Here is an 18,608-nt window from a genome sequence, read left to right on the forward strand (position 1 = left end):
AAATAGATTTACAGCGAAATCTTTAAATATTAAACATGTTAATACTTAATGATGCCGAACTATATGCTACGGCTTTGGAATCTGACTATTTATCAGGAATTATGGTTGTATAAAGCCTGGTGGACAAAAAAATGATCCTGAAAAATTGGAAACATGTTTGGAATAATCTTGATTGTTAAGGAATGGTTCTTGAAAATTTGTGATTTATCTGTTTTGGAAAAGGCAACGTTTTCTACTAATCAAAGGATGCATAAGGATGGTAAAGATTTTGTGATATTTTACAATACTGTATTAAAGTATTGCATTTAGTAAACCAGTAAATATGAATAAATATAAAATGTGAGAAATTTTTCTTTTTTTCATAATTATATTTTTTAATTCGGATTATTTCTTTTCTAAATTTGTTTTGGTGTTTTTTTTAATTTAAAGATATTTGTTAATTATGTGTGTTAAATAGTCTCTTCAGCCCCTTATTGTTTTTAAAAATCATCAAATCTAGGAATCATCTATCACTTTTTCCATTTTCAGCAAAAAGTCTATAAAAGGTTTCCAGGCTTTTGTAAAAATACTTACTGTTTCATCTCTGACCAAACAGGTCAGTTTTGTTATTTGTTCACAACGCATTCCTTCATTACAGATATTTCAGTATTTCTCCATCTTTCTGAGTATAAAGATCGTCCTCAATTTACAACCACAATTTATGTTAAGTGAGAAATTTGTTAAGTGAACTTTGCCCTATTTGACTTTTCTCACCACATTTATTAAGTGAATCACTGCAGTTCTTAAATTAGTAACATGATTGTTAAGTAAATCTAGTTTCCCCATTGATTTTGCTTGTCAGAAGTTCACAAAAGGGATCACATGACTCTGAGACATTGAAATGGTCATAAAAGTGAGTCAATTGTCATGCATCCAAATGTAAATCACATGATAATGGGGATTCTGCAATGGTCATAAGTGTAAAAAATGGTCATAAGTAACTTTTTCAGTATGTTGTAACTTCAAATCATTATTAAATAAACTGTTGTAAGTCAAGGACTACCTGTAATAATCTTGCTGCAGTTGCCATATATAAAATTGGTATTCCATAAGCCTTTTCTGCCTAACTACCCAAAGGTCCCAATAAAAAGAATTCTGACTTCATCTCAATATTAATCTTCAAACGTCTTTGTATCATCATCTATATTTGTCTCCAATTTTTTCCCCCAGGTCCACAATGCATGGAAAATGTCCCTTCATGTTTTTCAAATTTCTACCATTGACTTGAAGTACATTTATATAACTTAGATAATTTCTCTAATGTCATAGTCCAGCAGTACATTATTTTGTAAAATATCTCTTAAAAATTATAACACAATATGAATTTCAACCACTTTATCCACATTCTCTCCCTCTGATCCACCTGTATATTGTAACCAATATTCTTTGTTCATTTTCTCCTGCAATCTTTAATTTGTTCCTCTTCTATTTCAAATTTCAACAGTTTATTTGGTTTTGGAATCATGTGTTCATCATTTGTACACAATCCATTTCAAATCTTGTTTTATGCTGTTCAATCTACATTAAACTTTTTATCTACATTAAACTTTCTCTTAATTGTGCACATAAAAACCACTGAAAACTAAATCCCTCTGTAATTACTTAATTTGTTCTATTAAGTTCATCTTCCTGCATTACTAAGATTTGATATATTAACCATTTCTCTTTGCCTGCTGTTTCTCATCTATAAAATATTTCCACGGCTGTGGAAATTTTTAATTATAAAATATAATTAATTATTTGAATGACTATAGAAGAAGATAAAAGGGCACAGGGAGATTCTTCAACATAGGGTGTTCTATGGTTTTCCTTAAGTTTTCCCTAATAAGTTCTTTCTTATCCTCAAAATTCTATTTATTCTCCTATTTCTAATAAAGCCACAATTTCAAGTTTTAGAAATTTATTTATCTGCATATTTATTTCCCATGAACATTAATCACAATTTCACAGATTATGAGTGTTAAACTACTTGCAAAACCTCTAAAAATTACGAGATTTTGAAAAATTAACTATTAAAATCTATTTAAAATTTACATGCTCTAGACTAGGGCTTTTCAACCTTTTCACCCATTGTACCACTTTTAGGATATGGCAACATCCAAGTACCACCAGTCGCCTAGCAAGGTGTCAAAAACTTGATGACCAAAAAAAAAAAAGAAAGAAAAAGTGATGAAGTACAGGTAGTCCTCGACTTACAACAGTTCGCTTAGTGACTGAAGTTACAATGGCGCTGAAGTTACAATGGCGCTGAAAAAAGTGCCCCCCAAGCCACAGCCGAGCAAGACACCTGCCTGCCAGCCTGGTGGCACTCTTCCTCCTGTCCACGGTTTTCATTGTTGTGAGCATTTCTGTTGAGGATTGGCAGCGGGCGTGGGGTGGGGGGTGTTTGGTTTTTATTCCCCCGGTCTGCTGGGTAGTTGCAGCAGGTTTTGGTCACTTCACATGACCCTGGGACACTGTAACCGTCATAAATATGAATCAGTTGCCAAGCATCTGAATGTAAATCACAAGTCCCTGGAGATGCTGCAACATTCCAGCTGATCAGCACTTCTTCTGGGCTCAGCAGAAGCGCCAGGATCAGCGCCGAGCTCCAGCTAGAGCCTGGTGCTCATCCTGGCACATCCGCTGAGCCCTGACAGCCCTGCAGCTTCCGCCATCTCTCACTCAGGCCTGTGCGGTGCTGCCACCGGTTCAGCTCATTCCCCTCCTCTGCTACCACTTTTCTAGGATGGCCGCATACCAGGTGCCAATGTACCACAGGTGGTACCTGTACCACTGGTTGAAAAGCCCTGCTCTAGACCAGTGTGGTCTTAGGACCTGAGGTGGGGGGTCTATCTCAAGAATTCTTGAAATCAAAATCAAAATTATTGGCCAGCCTATGTTGAAAAATAATATAGTATTAAAATCTCATTAAGCAATCACCATTAGTACTGAAGCGGTAATGGCAGTGAATACATCAATTTTAATTTTCAATGCGGAAAATACTGATAAATATAACCCACGCAAACAAAAGCTAATGTGCGGTCTTCCATAATTTTTAAAAGTGGGAAGGGGACCTGAGAGAAAAACATTTAAGAAACATTGCTCTAAAACATCAAGGCAGAAAAAAAGTGTTCTCTATTCCAACTGTTTAAATATGGCCCTAAATTATCTTCATAACTCCCAGCAAAATAACTGAATTTCTGGAATTAAGAAATCTGGAGTGAAGAATAAATTTTAAACCAGGAAACTTCTACCAGAAATCTAGCTGCCAGATTTGGAGCCAATTGCAATTTCCACAACTTTTTAAAGACAGTTTCTTGAAAAACTCATTAGATTGACTCTAATGGTTCAATTAAGAATTTACAACTACATGGGTAAATGTGGCTAAATCATCCACAACAAAAAAAGTCCAGAAGGTAAGTTACTTGATGTGGATGGCAATGTTATATTAACCACTTAATTAACCTACGCATGCATGGATATCATGTCTCAGATCACCTCCAAATTGTGGACCAGACTTTTAAGAGTGAGAATACTCTCTTTGGGGATAGAAAGTATTCCATCAAATTGATTAACCTCTTTTCTCTAACTGTTAAATGTTCAAGCTTGCCTGGATTTAATTTTAATCTGTTACAACTCATGCTGTCTGTTGCACAGTTTTGGCAAGAAGCAATCAGGAGCCCAGCAAATCTGACAAAAATTTAAAAGTGAAGGTGCATAAAAGTGCCACTGAGCTTTAAAACCTTTTACAAGCTCTCCCAGCTGTCTCATAAAGATGGTAACTGACCTGTAGAATAGAATTAAGTCCTGTCACAGTTATACCTTCAAAAAAGGAGTGAAGTACTACTGTGTGTTAAACCTAGTCTTCTTAACTTAGTAGCAGAGCCACAACAAAGCCATATTATAACTTCCAACTCTCAACATGGTTCAGAAGGATACCATAGTTAATGAAGTCAGAAGCTATCGAGACATTCACAAGAAGGGACAAGTTGTCACTATCAGGCTCTGTTAATAAATAATCCACCAAGGCAACCCATATCATCTCTATGTTATTGCCTGACCTGAAACAAATTTAGATAATAGATTTCACTCAAAGAAATTGATATTGTTCCACCATCATCCTCTCAGAAATGGAAAATTCAAAGATGGCTTGAAATAGTTAAAAAGCAAAGAATCTATTATTGGTTTTGTAAAACGTGGCACACCACTGGTATCTCCCCACTGCTGAGAGAAATATTAAGGATCACAAAGCATTTCCCTGGCTGATCTCTCAAGGATATGTGATTGCACAGAGACACATCAAAGCACCATGTTCATAGACTGAAACTGATTCAACAATCCAGAACAAATCAATGTAAGATCATTCAATGGTGTTATGAATATAAGAAAGTTGCTTATATTCACAGACAATAATGAATAAGGCCATGAATATAAGAAACTTTGTTTGTAAACGAAGTCTATAAAGACATCACAATTTGCTACCAAAGGTTCAAGGAAGACTTCACACAAAGGCCACATTAGTCCCCAAATCACTTGAAAAATTAACTTATTGATCCCAAATCATATAAATACTATAATTTAGGAGTAACTAAATTCCATAAAACCTTTCTTAGTATCTTATACATTAATGTTTTATAGGTAATAATATGGCAATAGAATATATATCAAATTTTGAGTAAGATTAGTTATAAACTATATTTATTTTTCTCCATAAATTCATGGAGATTTTTAACTGTATGTTATAGGTTTTTGTTGCTTCAGCAACAAAGACATTTTCTGGGTATACATTTCAAGATTTTTAAATGAATCCATGAAAACTTTAGAACTAGTAGCAAGTATATTAAATCTATTACAATTAACTGAATAACTTGAAAGTTTACCCAAGTGTCTTACAATGTCCATAAACAATATTTCATTCAATTCTAGGTAAGCTTCTTTCACCTTAGTCTTACAAAATGGATAGAATATTTAGCAATGATATGGCCATACCTTCTTCCCATCCTGCTTCCTGTTTCTACTTCTGAATCCAGATATATGAACAGATGCATCCAGATGACATCACCTAGTTTCTCCTACTAGGTTTCTGACATACAAATCAGATCAGTTTCACAATCTAGGATCAAATCACCTAGAATAGATGATGCCCTTATTTAAAATTGATCTAGAATTCAACAAGAGAAGTGCAAAATGAGGCATGGATGTGTCTTCCCATTTAGCTGGAAATCAAATAAAGGAACAGGAAGAAACTACTTGACTTTCTATTTCTTGAAAGAACTGCTTCTAGTCCCATTATGGAACTACCATCTACTCCAGAAACTGCTAATCAACTATTCCTTCTCAAATTGCAAATCCTACTTGATAAATGAAGCACTTACACAAAATCCCACCCAAATATAGAAGCACCAACTCAACAATTTAAATATCAATTCAAATCTTATTTACAAAACCAGTGAATAAAGCAATTACTCTTAAATCTACTTTACCCAAAATAGCAAAGGAAAAGAGCAAAAGATAGTATGGTAATAACCTTGGTGACAAACTTTTTTCCCCACAGCAAGTTATATCCCATATTGCTTTCTAGTCATGACAGTAACAAAGACAACACAGATTCTCTTTTCATTAAAATGCCACAAAATTATATAGTTTGTAAACATAAACTGTAAATATATTTTGTAAATAATTTGTGAACAGTTCCGAAGAAATCTTAAATCTCTATAAAATCACTATTTACACCAGTAATTCCCAACTCATAGCCCAAATCCCAATCAACTCAACATTCTTTTCTGCCAATTCCAGAAATCAAAAAATGAACAAATACAATGTAAAATCCCAACCACAATCCATATCCTTCATAAGTCAGCTAGCTGCCTTCTTCCTATGTACACTCTTTTTCTACTGTACAATGAAAATCCACAATTATGTTATAATAGTCTTCTACTTCTTCCACTTACATGTTTCTCAGTCTTCCATGCTGCATGACTTTTCCAGCTACCTACTTCTATTTTCCTATAAATACAGGACTTTGCCATTTCTTCTGCTGACAAATTCATGAGCCTTCTTTCACCAAAAATGCCACCATTAGTACTGTACATTTACAACATGGTTTTAATCTCTACTTCATTGTTCTTTCCACTACTCACACACACACACACCGTGAATTTGTATGTCTTCCCGGCCCCATTATTATTTAATTTATACATCAATGACTTGCCAGGGTTAATGAAGGATACCATGGTACACATGCCGATGATCCTAAATACTTACTGTAATAGCTTGCTTTATGCTGATGATATGATTTTATTATTATACTCACAAGTGGGATTACGTAGGCTATTAAGAAAATTCAGCTCTTATTGCCAGGATAACTCCCTAATTATTAGCAAATCCAAATCGAAAATAATGGTGTTTGGAAGAAACCATCAGAGACATAAGTGGCAATTAGATGGTGAACCAATTGAGCAGGTTAATACCTTTGTATATTTGGGAGTAACTTTTTCCAAGACTGGATCTTGGGCCTGCCATCATCAACGAAGTACATTTAGAGCCCGTTTGAATTTATTGCTCAAACTAAAGAACCATAGTTACCCAGGGTCCCTAGCTCCACTACTCAAAGTTTATAAGGCTAAGGTTACGACAATGCTCTTGTATGGAGCAGAAATTTGGGGTCTTTATTCCACCACAGCTTTAGAACAAACACAGTCCCAGCATCTGAGATGTATTTTGGGTGTACATCCAAGAACATCTGCTGCAGCAGTTAGAGCTGAATTGGGAATTCATACAATTCAGGCATTATCTAAAATTAGAGCTTATAACTACTGGTGCAAAGTTAATGAAATGGAGACTAATAGACTCCCAAAATTATGCCTACTAGAGCAAATAAAACTGCAATCACAAATCTCCTGGATCACCAAACTAACAAATTTTGTAAGAAGCTGTGGCCTTCCTGTTTCTTGCGTAACAGGAGAAAAATCTAAAAAAAGAGTTGCCCAAAGAATTAAGGATATAGAAGCACAAACTGATATAGCTATCCTTAGTAAGGTGGGTAACTTGAAATGGCTGAGTAAATACAAATGTACTTTTCAAGTGGACAGTTATTTGAAGTTACAACTCCCAAAACATCTTAGGGAGATATTTACGAGAGCGAGATTCGAACAGCTTGATACAATGGTCAGATATGGGAGATTTCATGCTATACCGTACAATGAGCATCTCTGCATTTGCGGAGCAGTAGAGGTAGAGGACCTGGCTCACATCCTATTTGACTGTTGTCCGTATAAGACGGTGAGAGACAGGTATATACCAAACGAATGACCCATTGGGATCCCCATATCAAAATAACTTACCTTATGTCCGGCCAGAACTTGAAAATAACATTCAACGTAGCACAGTATTTAAACAAAATGATCCGGTTAAGATCTGCATATGTGGGACTGATTGGGGTAGATTGTAAGGGCGACTCCGAAATATAATGTTATCATATTTTATCTATATCTTAAATTTGTATTTTATTACTATTTCAACTTAAATTGTATTTTAATTCCATTTTAAATTGTATTTTATCAAATTCCATTTTGGATTGCTTTTATCAAGTTTTGGTGACGGTTTGTTGCTGGAACTTTGTACTTTGATATGGCCCAAGGGCTAATCAATAAAGTTGTTGTTGTATGTCTTCCCCATCAATCTTTTAAGGAGAATGCCAACAGATGTTAACATTCTTCAGAATAAAGCTTGGATAAAAAGAAGTTACCAGGCTTCCAAACAAAAGTAACATCCAGGTATCTTTGCTTTTATTGTACATCTTGTGCAATACAGTTTTAGTTATTGGAATTTTGGGTTCTAACAAAGGAAAAAAGTAGTGCATAGAAACCTTTCTCTGGTCTACAAATAACAAATATCACTAGAAAGAACTTCTGCACAAGGGAGCTGATATTTCAAACCCCACATCTTTCTAAGTTAGTGACTCCCCTAACAATTATTCTGATGGATTGTTCCATGCATCTACTGTCATTATTCCAATTCCAACTGTTAAGAATTTCAAATTTTCAGTAATCAATAGGTCTTGCCAGTACTTAGCAGCCATTCAGCTCACATAATCTCACTACTTATACCATGTATTTTGGGTTGCCTCTAAAGCAGTTTTAGAGAAGCCATATTTGCTGTTAATTCTGGAAGTTGTAGTCCCAATAAAGTTTCCACTGTTTTATATTTATATTATGTGTGATTTTGCACATTCTTTCTTTGTAAATTAGATATACTTGCACAATGTTATTTGTATTAAGAATACGTACGGTGCAAATTCAAGATTAGCATGGGCTAATAAGAACATTTTAGAAAATACAAATAATTTATCTTAATACTTTTAGAGGGCAATCAATCAAGAGAAAGGAAATGGATTTTGACAACTTTAATGCTACCTTCTGATTACCAGAAAGTATACTAATGAGTTCATTCCCATGTTAACTCTATACTTAATCTCCTATTTCCTCAGATTCACACTTTTGATAATTACCCATGGTTTTTACAGGGTGGATTGTTTGCATAATTATGCAGAAAAAAGTATTCTTTCCAAACAAGGAGCTAAAATTAATAATGACCATGTTTGTTTAGATTTCATTATTAATCCAGATGGTATGTTGCAAAATTAAACAGAACAATACCCAGCTTTAAAAGCTTTATAGACTTAAAAAATGTTGAGCAGATTTCGAATTCCCAAGCTTGCACCATACAAAAAAATGATACATTTATCATAAAAAGGATCTTTAAAAAATATCAAAAGAAATAGAAAAAAATGCAGTATTGATCAAAAAGTGAGAAAATTCAGAAATCTATAGTGATAACACAACATTTAATTAATTTATGCAGAGTTCCAGATAGATATATTACCCATCCTACAGAACTACAGGTAGTCCTCAACCTACAACCATTCATTTAGTGACTGTTCAAAGTTACAACTTTGGCAAAAGTGACCGATCGTTTTTCATACTTGCAACCATTGCAGCATCCCCGTGGTCACATAATTAAAATTTGGATAAATGGCATGAACCCTGGTTGCAGTGTCCAACAATTTCTAATTTTCTGACAAGCAAAGTCAATGGGGAAGCCAGATTCACTTAACAACTGACTTACTAACTTAATTGCTGTGATTTGTTTAGCAATTATGGCAAGAAAGGGCAAAGCTCATTTGATTTGTGCTTAGATTGTAAGCTGCCCTGAGTCTTCGGAGAAGGGCGGGATATAAATGGGATTAAAATAAAATAAAATAAAATAAAACTCACTGAACTGTCTTGCTTAGCAATAGAAGTTTTGGGCTCAATTTTGGTCATAAGTTGAACACTACCTGAAATTTTTATGAAGACTTGTGGAAGTCTTGTGAAGAAGAGTATCAGGAGACAATGAATAACAAGAAGGAATACCTGCATTGAACAATTAAACCAATGTGAGACCACTTTAATTTTCACTCATTTTATTGCATAAATGAGTCATGGTGAGCCTTTGGGTTATATATTTTCCTTTATCTAATTTTGTACATGGTGATTTTAAGTATTGTAGTTCCACATTTAAATAAGCTCTGTTTTATTTCTCTGAAGGAATAAACCACAATAGATCTTAATTATGATTTGACAGAAATCTATTTCATTATCATTATTTCAAATAATCATTAATTATATTATTTGATTCACTAAAACAGCTTTGAGATAATTATATTTTATCTGCTTTTAGATGACTCCTAAAATTCAGTAAGTCATAAACAGAAGTAGGTTTTAATATATTTCCAGTACGGGAAACTAATAAAGAAATTAGAAGCTACAAGTCCTGTCTGTATCTTATAAAAACCTCTCAAGAGCTACAATTTTATGAGAAAGTTAAATTCTGCTTAACTGCATATTTAGTCGAGGATCTCTTTATCTTTTATTGCTAAAGCTAGAACAATCTTAAGGAAAAAAAAATCTGTGGCATTCCAAAAAAGAAAGCAGAACAGATTGAGGATTTGTAATGGGTGAGAAAGATAGTGAGACATACTAAGAACCTATCTATATTCTATACTACAAAAATGAACTTGTTCCAAATCAATTCTGTAGATTAGAAAATTTCCATTAGTGTAGCAAGTCATATTGGCTTTCTCTAAATGAGAGAACAAAGCTTTGTACAAACTATAATTTGTCTCCAAACTAACCTGCTTTTATGGTAAATCTGAATTAAAGATTGGGGAAGAGCCAGAAAATGTTTATAGTTGGGCAGCCAGGCTACAAGCCATATTTTGCACACAAATTCAGCAAAGTAGTAAGAAATTTCTCTTTTTGGGCATCTCACATTGGCAGCTGAGCAGTTTTCAATCACAAAGACACACATTGTCCCCTGCTTTTTTAAACCTGAGTAGGCAACTGCAATATGGACTCTCAGTACAAACAAAGATGCTATAATGATTTCAAATTTAAGAAAATGTCACCAGATTTGGGTAAGAAGTTGGTCGAGACATTTCTAGCCTCCCTTTCTCAAAAGAAACCCAAAGCCAGGAATGGGCTTAGTTGCAGAAAAGTTGATATATCCAAGCAAGAGTAAAAATTAGTCCATTTCCCATACCAACTATTATTTAATAAATGTATTTTTATATTTCTGTTTAACAGTTCCTTCAATGGCAAAAAAATAAATAGAAATTACACATTCTGCTGTTTTGAATGTTTAATTTTAGATTAATTGGATGTGTGAATATGGGGAGTCAGTGAAAAAAATATGTCTTTAGTGCAATAAATTACAGAATAACAGAACAGTGTTGATGGGCAACTCTCTGCAGATGCAATAAGGACAGAGAAATAATGTTGTTTTGCTGCTCTTTTTGCCACGAGATAGGCCTTAATAGTGGTTCTAAATCATGTCCTGTCAAAGTCATCCTTTTGACCTCTGTAGAGAATATACGCTAAATCAGGGGTCCCCAACTCCCGGTCCCGTGAACCAGTACCAGGCTGTGGCATGCCAGCAACTGGTCCACACAAACAAGCAAAGCCCCATCCACGGGATGCAGGCAGCACACAAAACCACGCCCCTCCCAGTCCACGGAAAAACCTCTCTTCACATAACCGGTCCCTGGTGCCCAAAAGGTTGGGGACCTCTGCGCTAAATAATACATTTTGAAAGTCATCCTTTATTTTTATCCAGCAATGCATAGGCGTCACTTAACCCGTTTCAAAACCCGCAGTTCCTCTGTGAACCACGGGGAAAGACAGGAATAATAGGCTAAGAGAGGCCCCCATAGACACAAACCTGTCCAGAGCCTCAACGGCCTTTTGTTTCCAAGCTATTACTAAGACTTTGGTGGGGCCAGGCAGCAAAGCCTGTGGGATATCCTCCAGTTCCCTCTGGAACCCATTTGGGTCCATCAGTCTCTGGGGGCAGACCATACAAATGAGTCCAGTTTCCCTGCAGAGCAGCGTGGTTTAAGAAAGCCTCAAGAACATGAGGGTCAGATAATGCTAGATTCCCCACCAGATCACATTGACATTGCTCCAATATCAGGTGTGGCTTGTTTGTTTATGTTTTATGTTTTATTTAATTTATATACCGCCCTTCTCCCTGGGGACTCAGGGCGGTTCACAGGGCATATAAATAAAAATACAATACTTTACAAAAGTTAAAACAAAGATTAAATCAGTGCCCAATTAAAAAACAATAATGCAATCTAAAATGACAATTTAAAACACAGCTCCCCCATCAGGCCAGACCGGCCAATTCAAACAAATGGGTCTTCAGACCACGACGGAAAGTTCGGAGGTCCGATGCCGTCCGGAGCTCCACCGGCAGTTGGTTCCACAAAGCCGGGGCACCCACAGAGAAGGCTCTCCCCCTGGGGGCCACCAGTCGACATTCCCTGACCGGAGGCACCCTGAGGAGGCCCTCTCTGTGGGAACGCACAGGGCGGAGGGGAGTTGAAGCCGGCAGCAGGTGGTCCCCGAGGTACCCCGGACCCATGCCATGTAGGGACTTAAAGATCATAACTAAGACCTTGAACCTCACCCGGAAGACAACTGGTAACCAATGCAGCTCGCGGAGCAAAGGTGTAACATGGGAGTACCGGGAAACTCCCAAGACAACTCTCGCGGCCGCATTCTGTACCAGTTGGAGCCTCCGAGTGGTCTTCAAGGGAAGCCCCATGTAGACAGTAGCTTGTGACTACTGTCCCAAGTCAAACCAGTGATAATCTGGAATAGGGGCATGGCTGTCATGGTGGTCATGAACTCTTGAACTGCTTCTCAGGCCAAACCCATGGAAGGTAGATTGAGGTCACTGAGAACCATAAATCTAGGGAACTTCACTGACAACCCTGAAATGACCTCTAGGAAATTGCCTATAACTGAGCCACCTGTGATGAACTACATCAGAGCAGCTACCAGCCTCTTTTAAGAACAACCATACCAACCCTGAATCTGTCCTCTTTTCTCCTGTGTTCCTCGTTATTTGGACCTTGATTCTTTGATCTGAATGGCTGGCTGACTGACATTCTGGATTCTATGTTTCAAGCTCTAAACCTGAATCTATATTTCTCACAGTATGGTTACTTGCTACTCTATTTGTAGCACTCTCTACTTGTGACTGCAACTTATTGTGTGAACACTCAGCCTGAAATAAGATACTATACTTTCAAGGGACACAGATACCGAGAAGCCAGAATTTGACACAATTACCCTTGAAGGTTTCACTTTGAGAATCTTCAGAGATGCAGGTCTATTAACTGTTTCACACATTTCCCATCCTGAGAAAGTGAGTGGGGCTGAAGTCATGCCATGTAAGGTGAGGTACGAAGCATTGGCTGAGAGTTTCAGCCAGCATGGACTGCATTTATTCACACAATATGGAAGTGAAAAGCAATGCTTCCTAATTTGCCTCATATAGACCAAAGCCCTTAGTGTGGTCATGGACAAAAGCCTTAGTTGAACTTTTAAAGCTCCAAAACAGAGGGATAGAATCAAGATCACATGAAGTATTAATACCACTTTACAATGCCTTGATAAGGCCACACTTGGAATACTGCATCCAGTTTTGCTCACCACGATGTAAAAAGAGACAGAAAGAGTACAGAGAAGAGCAACAAAGATGAGTAGGGGACTGGAGGGTAAAACATAAAAGGAATGGTTGCTGGAATTAGGTATGTCAGTTTAATGAAGAGAAGGGCGAGGGGGTGACATGATAGCAGTGTTCCAATATCTCAGGGGCTACCACAAAGAAGAGTGAGTCAAGCTATTCTCCAAAACACCTGAAGGCAGGACAAGAAGCAACGGATGGAAACTAGTCAAGGAGAGAAGCAACCTAGAACTAAGGAGAAACTTCCTGACAGTTAGAACAATTAACCAGTGGAACAACCTGCCTCCAGAAGTGGTAAATGCTCCAACACTGGAAGTTTTTAAGAAGAGACTGGACAGCCATTTGTCTGAAATGGTATAGAGTTTCCTGCCTGAGCAGGGGGTTGGACTAGATGACCTCCAAGGTCCCTTCCAACTTTATTATTATTATTAAATGTAAAATACTAAAATAATTAGTAAATTCAGGATATTCATTTGCATAGCACACTGTAGCAAGTTCAACTATGTTTTACTATACTTTTTTCTCTTTTTAAGACTTGCAATTCCTTAATTTGGGGTACTCGTTAGTTAAAAATGTTTAACTATACTTAATTACCTCAAAGGCATATTTCCATAGTGATTCAGCTTTCTTATTAGCCTGAATCTTAAACAACAAAAAATATCTTGATTTCATCATGTACCATAAGGGGAAAGACAAGCATTTTAAAAGACTGCAACCCCCATTTTTTAATTGATCTGCTTCATAATTCGTACAAATCTACATACCAAAGTAGTAGTTGTAAGGAGATTATAGGACAAAAGTTTCTTTTCCAAAGGAAAATAATAGCTATTTTGAATACTTGGCACCATTCACATCATTTGTAACATGACCTCTTGTCTTGTAGTAACTAAGCTTGATTTAGCACTGCACTTACTAGGTTCTGGAGTTCACTGTAAGGCTGGGGTTGTCTGAAGTATCAAAGTGGTCAAATACTAAGGTATATACTGCTAAACAAGAAATAATTTGTCATTCACAGCAATTGGTTATTCACAGTTTAACATTTATGATATACAAAAGGTATGAACCTAACCTGCTAAGTTCAGGATGTCCCAGGTAGTCCCTTTGGGGAAAAATTTCTTCATATTTATGGCCCACTGATAATCACTCCACCTTTCCTTCCAAGCCTGGAGGATGGCCTGTTTCAGATTGACTACTTTCATCATCTTCCTTTCCTGAAAGAAATAGAGAAAATGTTTATAGTAGGCATGTCCAACCCTGGTTTCAGAACTATATAACTACAGGTATATAACACTGCATTATATATAAACTGTATAATATTGTATGTGGGACAAAAGTTTCACCACTCCCAAGACATTTTGCCCAAACTAGGATGGATATGGCTAGAATATTCAGGAAGCAATTCTCAAACATAAAGTGTAAAGAGAAAATATTAATACACCAGATCACAAAATATTATAGAACAGTCATTTCACACATTGCTCTGAAAAAAAACAAGGAGACTCATAAAAATGTCGTTAAGTCGAGGATTACCTATATTTTAAACAGAGAATGTTTAAAATACAGGTTGTCCTCTGCTTATGATAACTAAGCCCAACATTTCTGTTGCTAAGTAAGGCAGCTGTTGAGAGTTTTGCCCTTTTTACAACCTTTTTGCCACCCTTTTTAAACAAATCGCTGCAGTTGTTAAGCAAATCATGCAGTTGTTAAGTGAATCTTGCTTCCCCATTGACACTACTTGTCAGAAACCAGCTGAGATTACAAATGTTGATCACATGACCTTGAGAGTGTGCAAGTGTCAAAAAATAAATGTCATTTGCCAAGCTCCCAAATTTTGATCACATGACTATGGGGATGCTAGAGATCATAAGTGTAAAAACCAGCTAAATGGTCTTTTTCAGCGCTGTTGTAACTTCAGTCACTAAATGAATGCTTGCAAGTCAAGGACCACCTGTACATATTTTAAACTGTAAACTTCTAGGGCAAAGATTCATTCTATATAAAATATATTGATCAATGATACATTGTTAAAAAAATGTCTCAGCTGGTTTTGCTTTACATTTCAACATGTTATGTTTTGAGAACTAATCCTTTCCATCACATTTACTTGGAAGACCCACTGAATTCAGTTTACACTAATTTAAAAAGTTTTGTTAATACCACTATTTTGTATGTGCATGCATACATATGCATACAAAATATTATACAGCTTTTTAATCATGCACTGTGGCTTACCATGTTATCAAAAGCTCTTTTGGTTTCCAAAACTTGAGGCTTGCATTCAACAAAAAAACTTAAGATACAAGACCCAATCCTAAACAGTGGCTATTTCCACACTGAACAATATAGAGATGCAGCTTTGTTAAAAAGCTATGCATAATGTAGAATAAACACAGTAGTAGGATGTACATGCTTATTTATACTCTTCAGCTTAGATCATCATGAGAACATTTCTAATAGATCTTATGCTGCTTATTATAGGAATGCAACCTTTATAAAAATGGAAAATAATTATATGAAATCAAACTAAATTAATGCAACTTATCTGGGATCAGAAGAAAATATCTTCTGCTCACTTTTTAATAACCACTGTCAATAATCATTTATGTTTTCATGATGAAGCAACTGGAAACTGGGATGTATAAAACCTTGATTACAAGCATGTTGGGATCATTGCACAATTATACCTAAATTCAGAAATAAGAAAAAGTATATTTTGCTTACTTCTTATTAACAAGCAAGCAAATTAAGACCCTTACACTTTTCTTTAATTACAAGTATTTGTATAATAATTAGGTTCTTTATACTTCTTGTATTATCTCTAATAAGGTCCTATATAAGCTCCTCAAATTTTTCATATGCCTGCTGGTGGGCAATCTCAATAGCAGATTATTATGTACTGGAATTGGCAAAACACAAACAATTTATATTACGATAAACCTTGATTTAATTAGAAAAGGCATCGTTAGGATCTTAAACATACTCACTTCAAGTACGAGTGATAAGCACGAGATCTTAAATGGCAATTCTAAAAACGTACGTTTGAAGTAATTTAGTGGACTTACTGTCAAGCGGTCATACATAACACTAAAAACTCCCCTTTTACGGATGCCCTGGAGTCCTTTAATAAAACTGATTTCAAGTAGATGGGCCGACTCCGGGAACAAATAAAATAGCTTACCCCAGAACTGAAATACATTACTCTTCCTTAGTTTCTGTTACCGGATTTGAGACACGAAATGTGATGGACTAAAGCGGAAAAACTAAACAGCGAGAATCACTCTAGAGCTCATTTATGATATCGAAAAAAGAAAGATGAACATCCTACATTAGACTTACCAGTTCCCTTTCATATATAAAGGAAACGCATAGCCATTACTTCCCGGAATCCGCCATTTTTGCACTTTACAAAGAGCCTCGCCCGGATTGGCTGTAACAACTTTCTGCACTGCAAAGGCTGTTGGGAGTTGTAGTTCAAAAGTTATAATTGTTTAACACACGTGTTAAGCTCAAATAGGGAAAATGGCATTTATTTCTGAATATACATACATATTATGCTACTCCAAAGAAGATGACTAAAACACTAATTTCATAGCGTGAGGTTACAGCTTTTGTTTCAGAAATCATGTTTATGGGTGTGTTTAATTATATTTAATCTTGTTTCTCAAAATTTTATTGCATTAGTGCCTCATTTTTACTATTGTAGTTAAAATCCAGGAGCCAAAACGAAGACGTGCAAATGGAGGAAATACTGTTGAATTTAGACTTGTCACTAATACATTCAGATATTGTAAAGCAGATTTCTTAAATGAAATGCCCTTCACCCCTATTATATTTCCTAGTCAGCAGGCTGAGCATAATTAAAAAAACGTTTTGTAAAAATTAAAAACAATTCTGACTGGAAAAAAATAGTTCAGAGTTCAAACAGAGTGAAAGAGAATGCCAATGTAGTTTTTAAGTATGCTTCTCATGCTTTAAAAATTTAAGGCTAAAATATATAGAGATGTATTTAAAGATATAAGGAAAAAAGGCTAGTTCAAAACTAGCAACTAGAGATATTTAATCCAGTTTTTATACAAGCAAATGGTGGGGAGGAAAATCACAGTCTTTTTTCTTTGTCTCCTTTCACTAACAAAATCATGGAGAAAATCTATGTGGCATTAAGAATCTACAATGATTTGGTGACATGTAATCATCATTTAGGGACGTGGTGGCTCAGTGGGTTGGGACGCTGAGCTTGTCGATCAGAAGGTCGGCAGTTTGGTGGATCGAATCCTGAGTGCCGCGTAGCAGAGTGAGCGCCTGTTACTCGTCCCAGCTTCTGCCAACCTAGCAGTTTGAAAGCACGTAAAAATGCAAGTAGAAAAATAGGGAGCACTACAGTGGGAAGATAACAGCGTTCTGTGCGCCTTTGGCGTCTAGTCATGCCAGCCACATGACCACGGAGACGTCCTCGGACAAGCGCTGGCTCTTCGGCTTTGAAACGGAAATGAGCACCGGCCCCTAGAGTCGGAAACGACTAGCACGCATGTGTGGGGGAACCTTTACCTTACCTTATTCATCATTTATCACCAACAAATAATAAATTCAAATAAATTGTGTAGTTACAGTGCACACTCCAAACATTATTCTAAATAAATATTTTAGATCTCACATTCGCTCCTCTATGCTATTCATTACAAAGCCCAGATATTTTCAGACTCATGAAGAAGGCTAAAAAAGGCCAAAAACTAGTGTGAAGATAATCGTACTCACAACTTTTCATACTCATGGCCACATGAAATTTAAAGAACAGCAAACATCGCTAGATGAGATTGGAGTTCTCATCACAGGGAAACAACTAGACAGAAGTTTTATAGAGCTGCAGCACTTCAAAAGAAAATACTAGATTTGCAGTGACTTGAAATAACCACAGGGATGCCAGTAATAAATTGATATGGTGCCCAGATTCTACCAACTTTGTGAGAATATGCAGGGTTGGAACTGTTGTAAAGGACATATGTGGATGTGTTAAACAACTCTGACTATGTTTTCATGATGTATTAACTATGGTTTACTGATTTTGCAGACCATCATTATCAGTTTAGCCTAGTATGTTGAATTAACACAGTCATATGGCTTTGTATGTCATGTGATCTAGATCTGTGATTTTATATTTCTAGAAAAAAAATGAAACCCAACTGTTCTGTGCTTTACTTAGTCTGCTACTCTGGCTCTAACTACTGAGAGGTAACCAAGATATTTTCTCTCCATTTTCTGAATTCTTTAACATAATTTACTTTGGAATGGAACTATAATTGTAACTAAACTACTTGAACTGTTTCACGTGTCTGTTTGAATGCTGCTTAAGGTTGCTCATTGGTGTGTCTGTGTAACGGTAACTGACTAAGCCAGACTTGTTGTCTCCAAGAAGATCATTGGATGATTTGGGGTGGGAATGGGTTCCTTTAAACCTATTGACTGCCGCCTAGTGGCCAACCGTATAAGTAGCTGGGCAGCAGCCTCTGTTTCAGTTC

The 18,608-nt window shown here is 36.2% G+C and overlaps 1 protein-coding gene across 3 annotated transcripts in view; it reads right to left on the bottom strand.

Moving 5' to 3' along the window:
• Positions 1–16,513, bottom strand: part of MED24 (mediator complex subunit 24) — a 94,701-nt gene extending 78,188 nt beyond the window's left edge. For all 3 annotated transcript variants that reach the window (XM_081345143.1, XM_081345142.1, XM_081345141.1), the window contains exons 1-2: positions 16,432–16,513; positions 14,165–14,306 (exon numbers count right to left, since the gene is read on the bottom strand). In XM_081345143.1, the coding sequence (XP_081201269.1) occupies positions 14,165–14,297 (133 nt within the window). In that variant the 5' untranslated portion in view covers positions 14,298–14,306; positions 16,432–16,513. The remainder of the gene's footprint in view (positions 1–14,164; positions 14,307–16,431) is intronic.
• Between the last annotated feature and the right edge of the window lie 2,095 nt (positions 16,514–18,608).

The sequence above is a fragment of the Vipera berus genome (assembly GCF_964194415.1).
Source record: "Vipera berus genome assembly, chromosome: Z".
NCBI classification, from domain to species: domain Eukaryota; kingdom Metazoa; phylum Chordata; class Lepidosauria; order Squamata; family Viperidae; genus Vipera; species Vipera berus.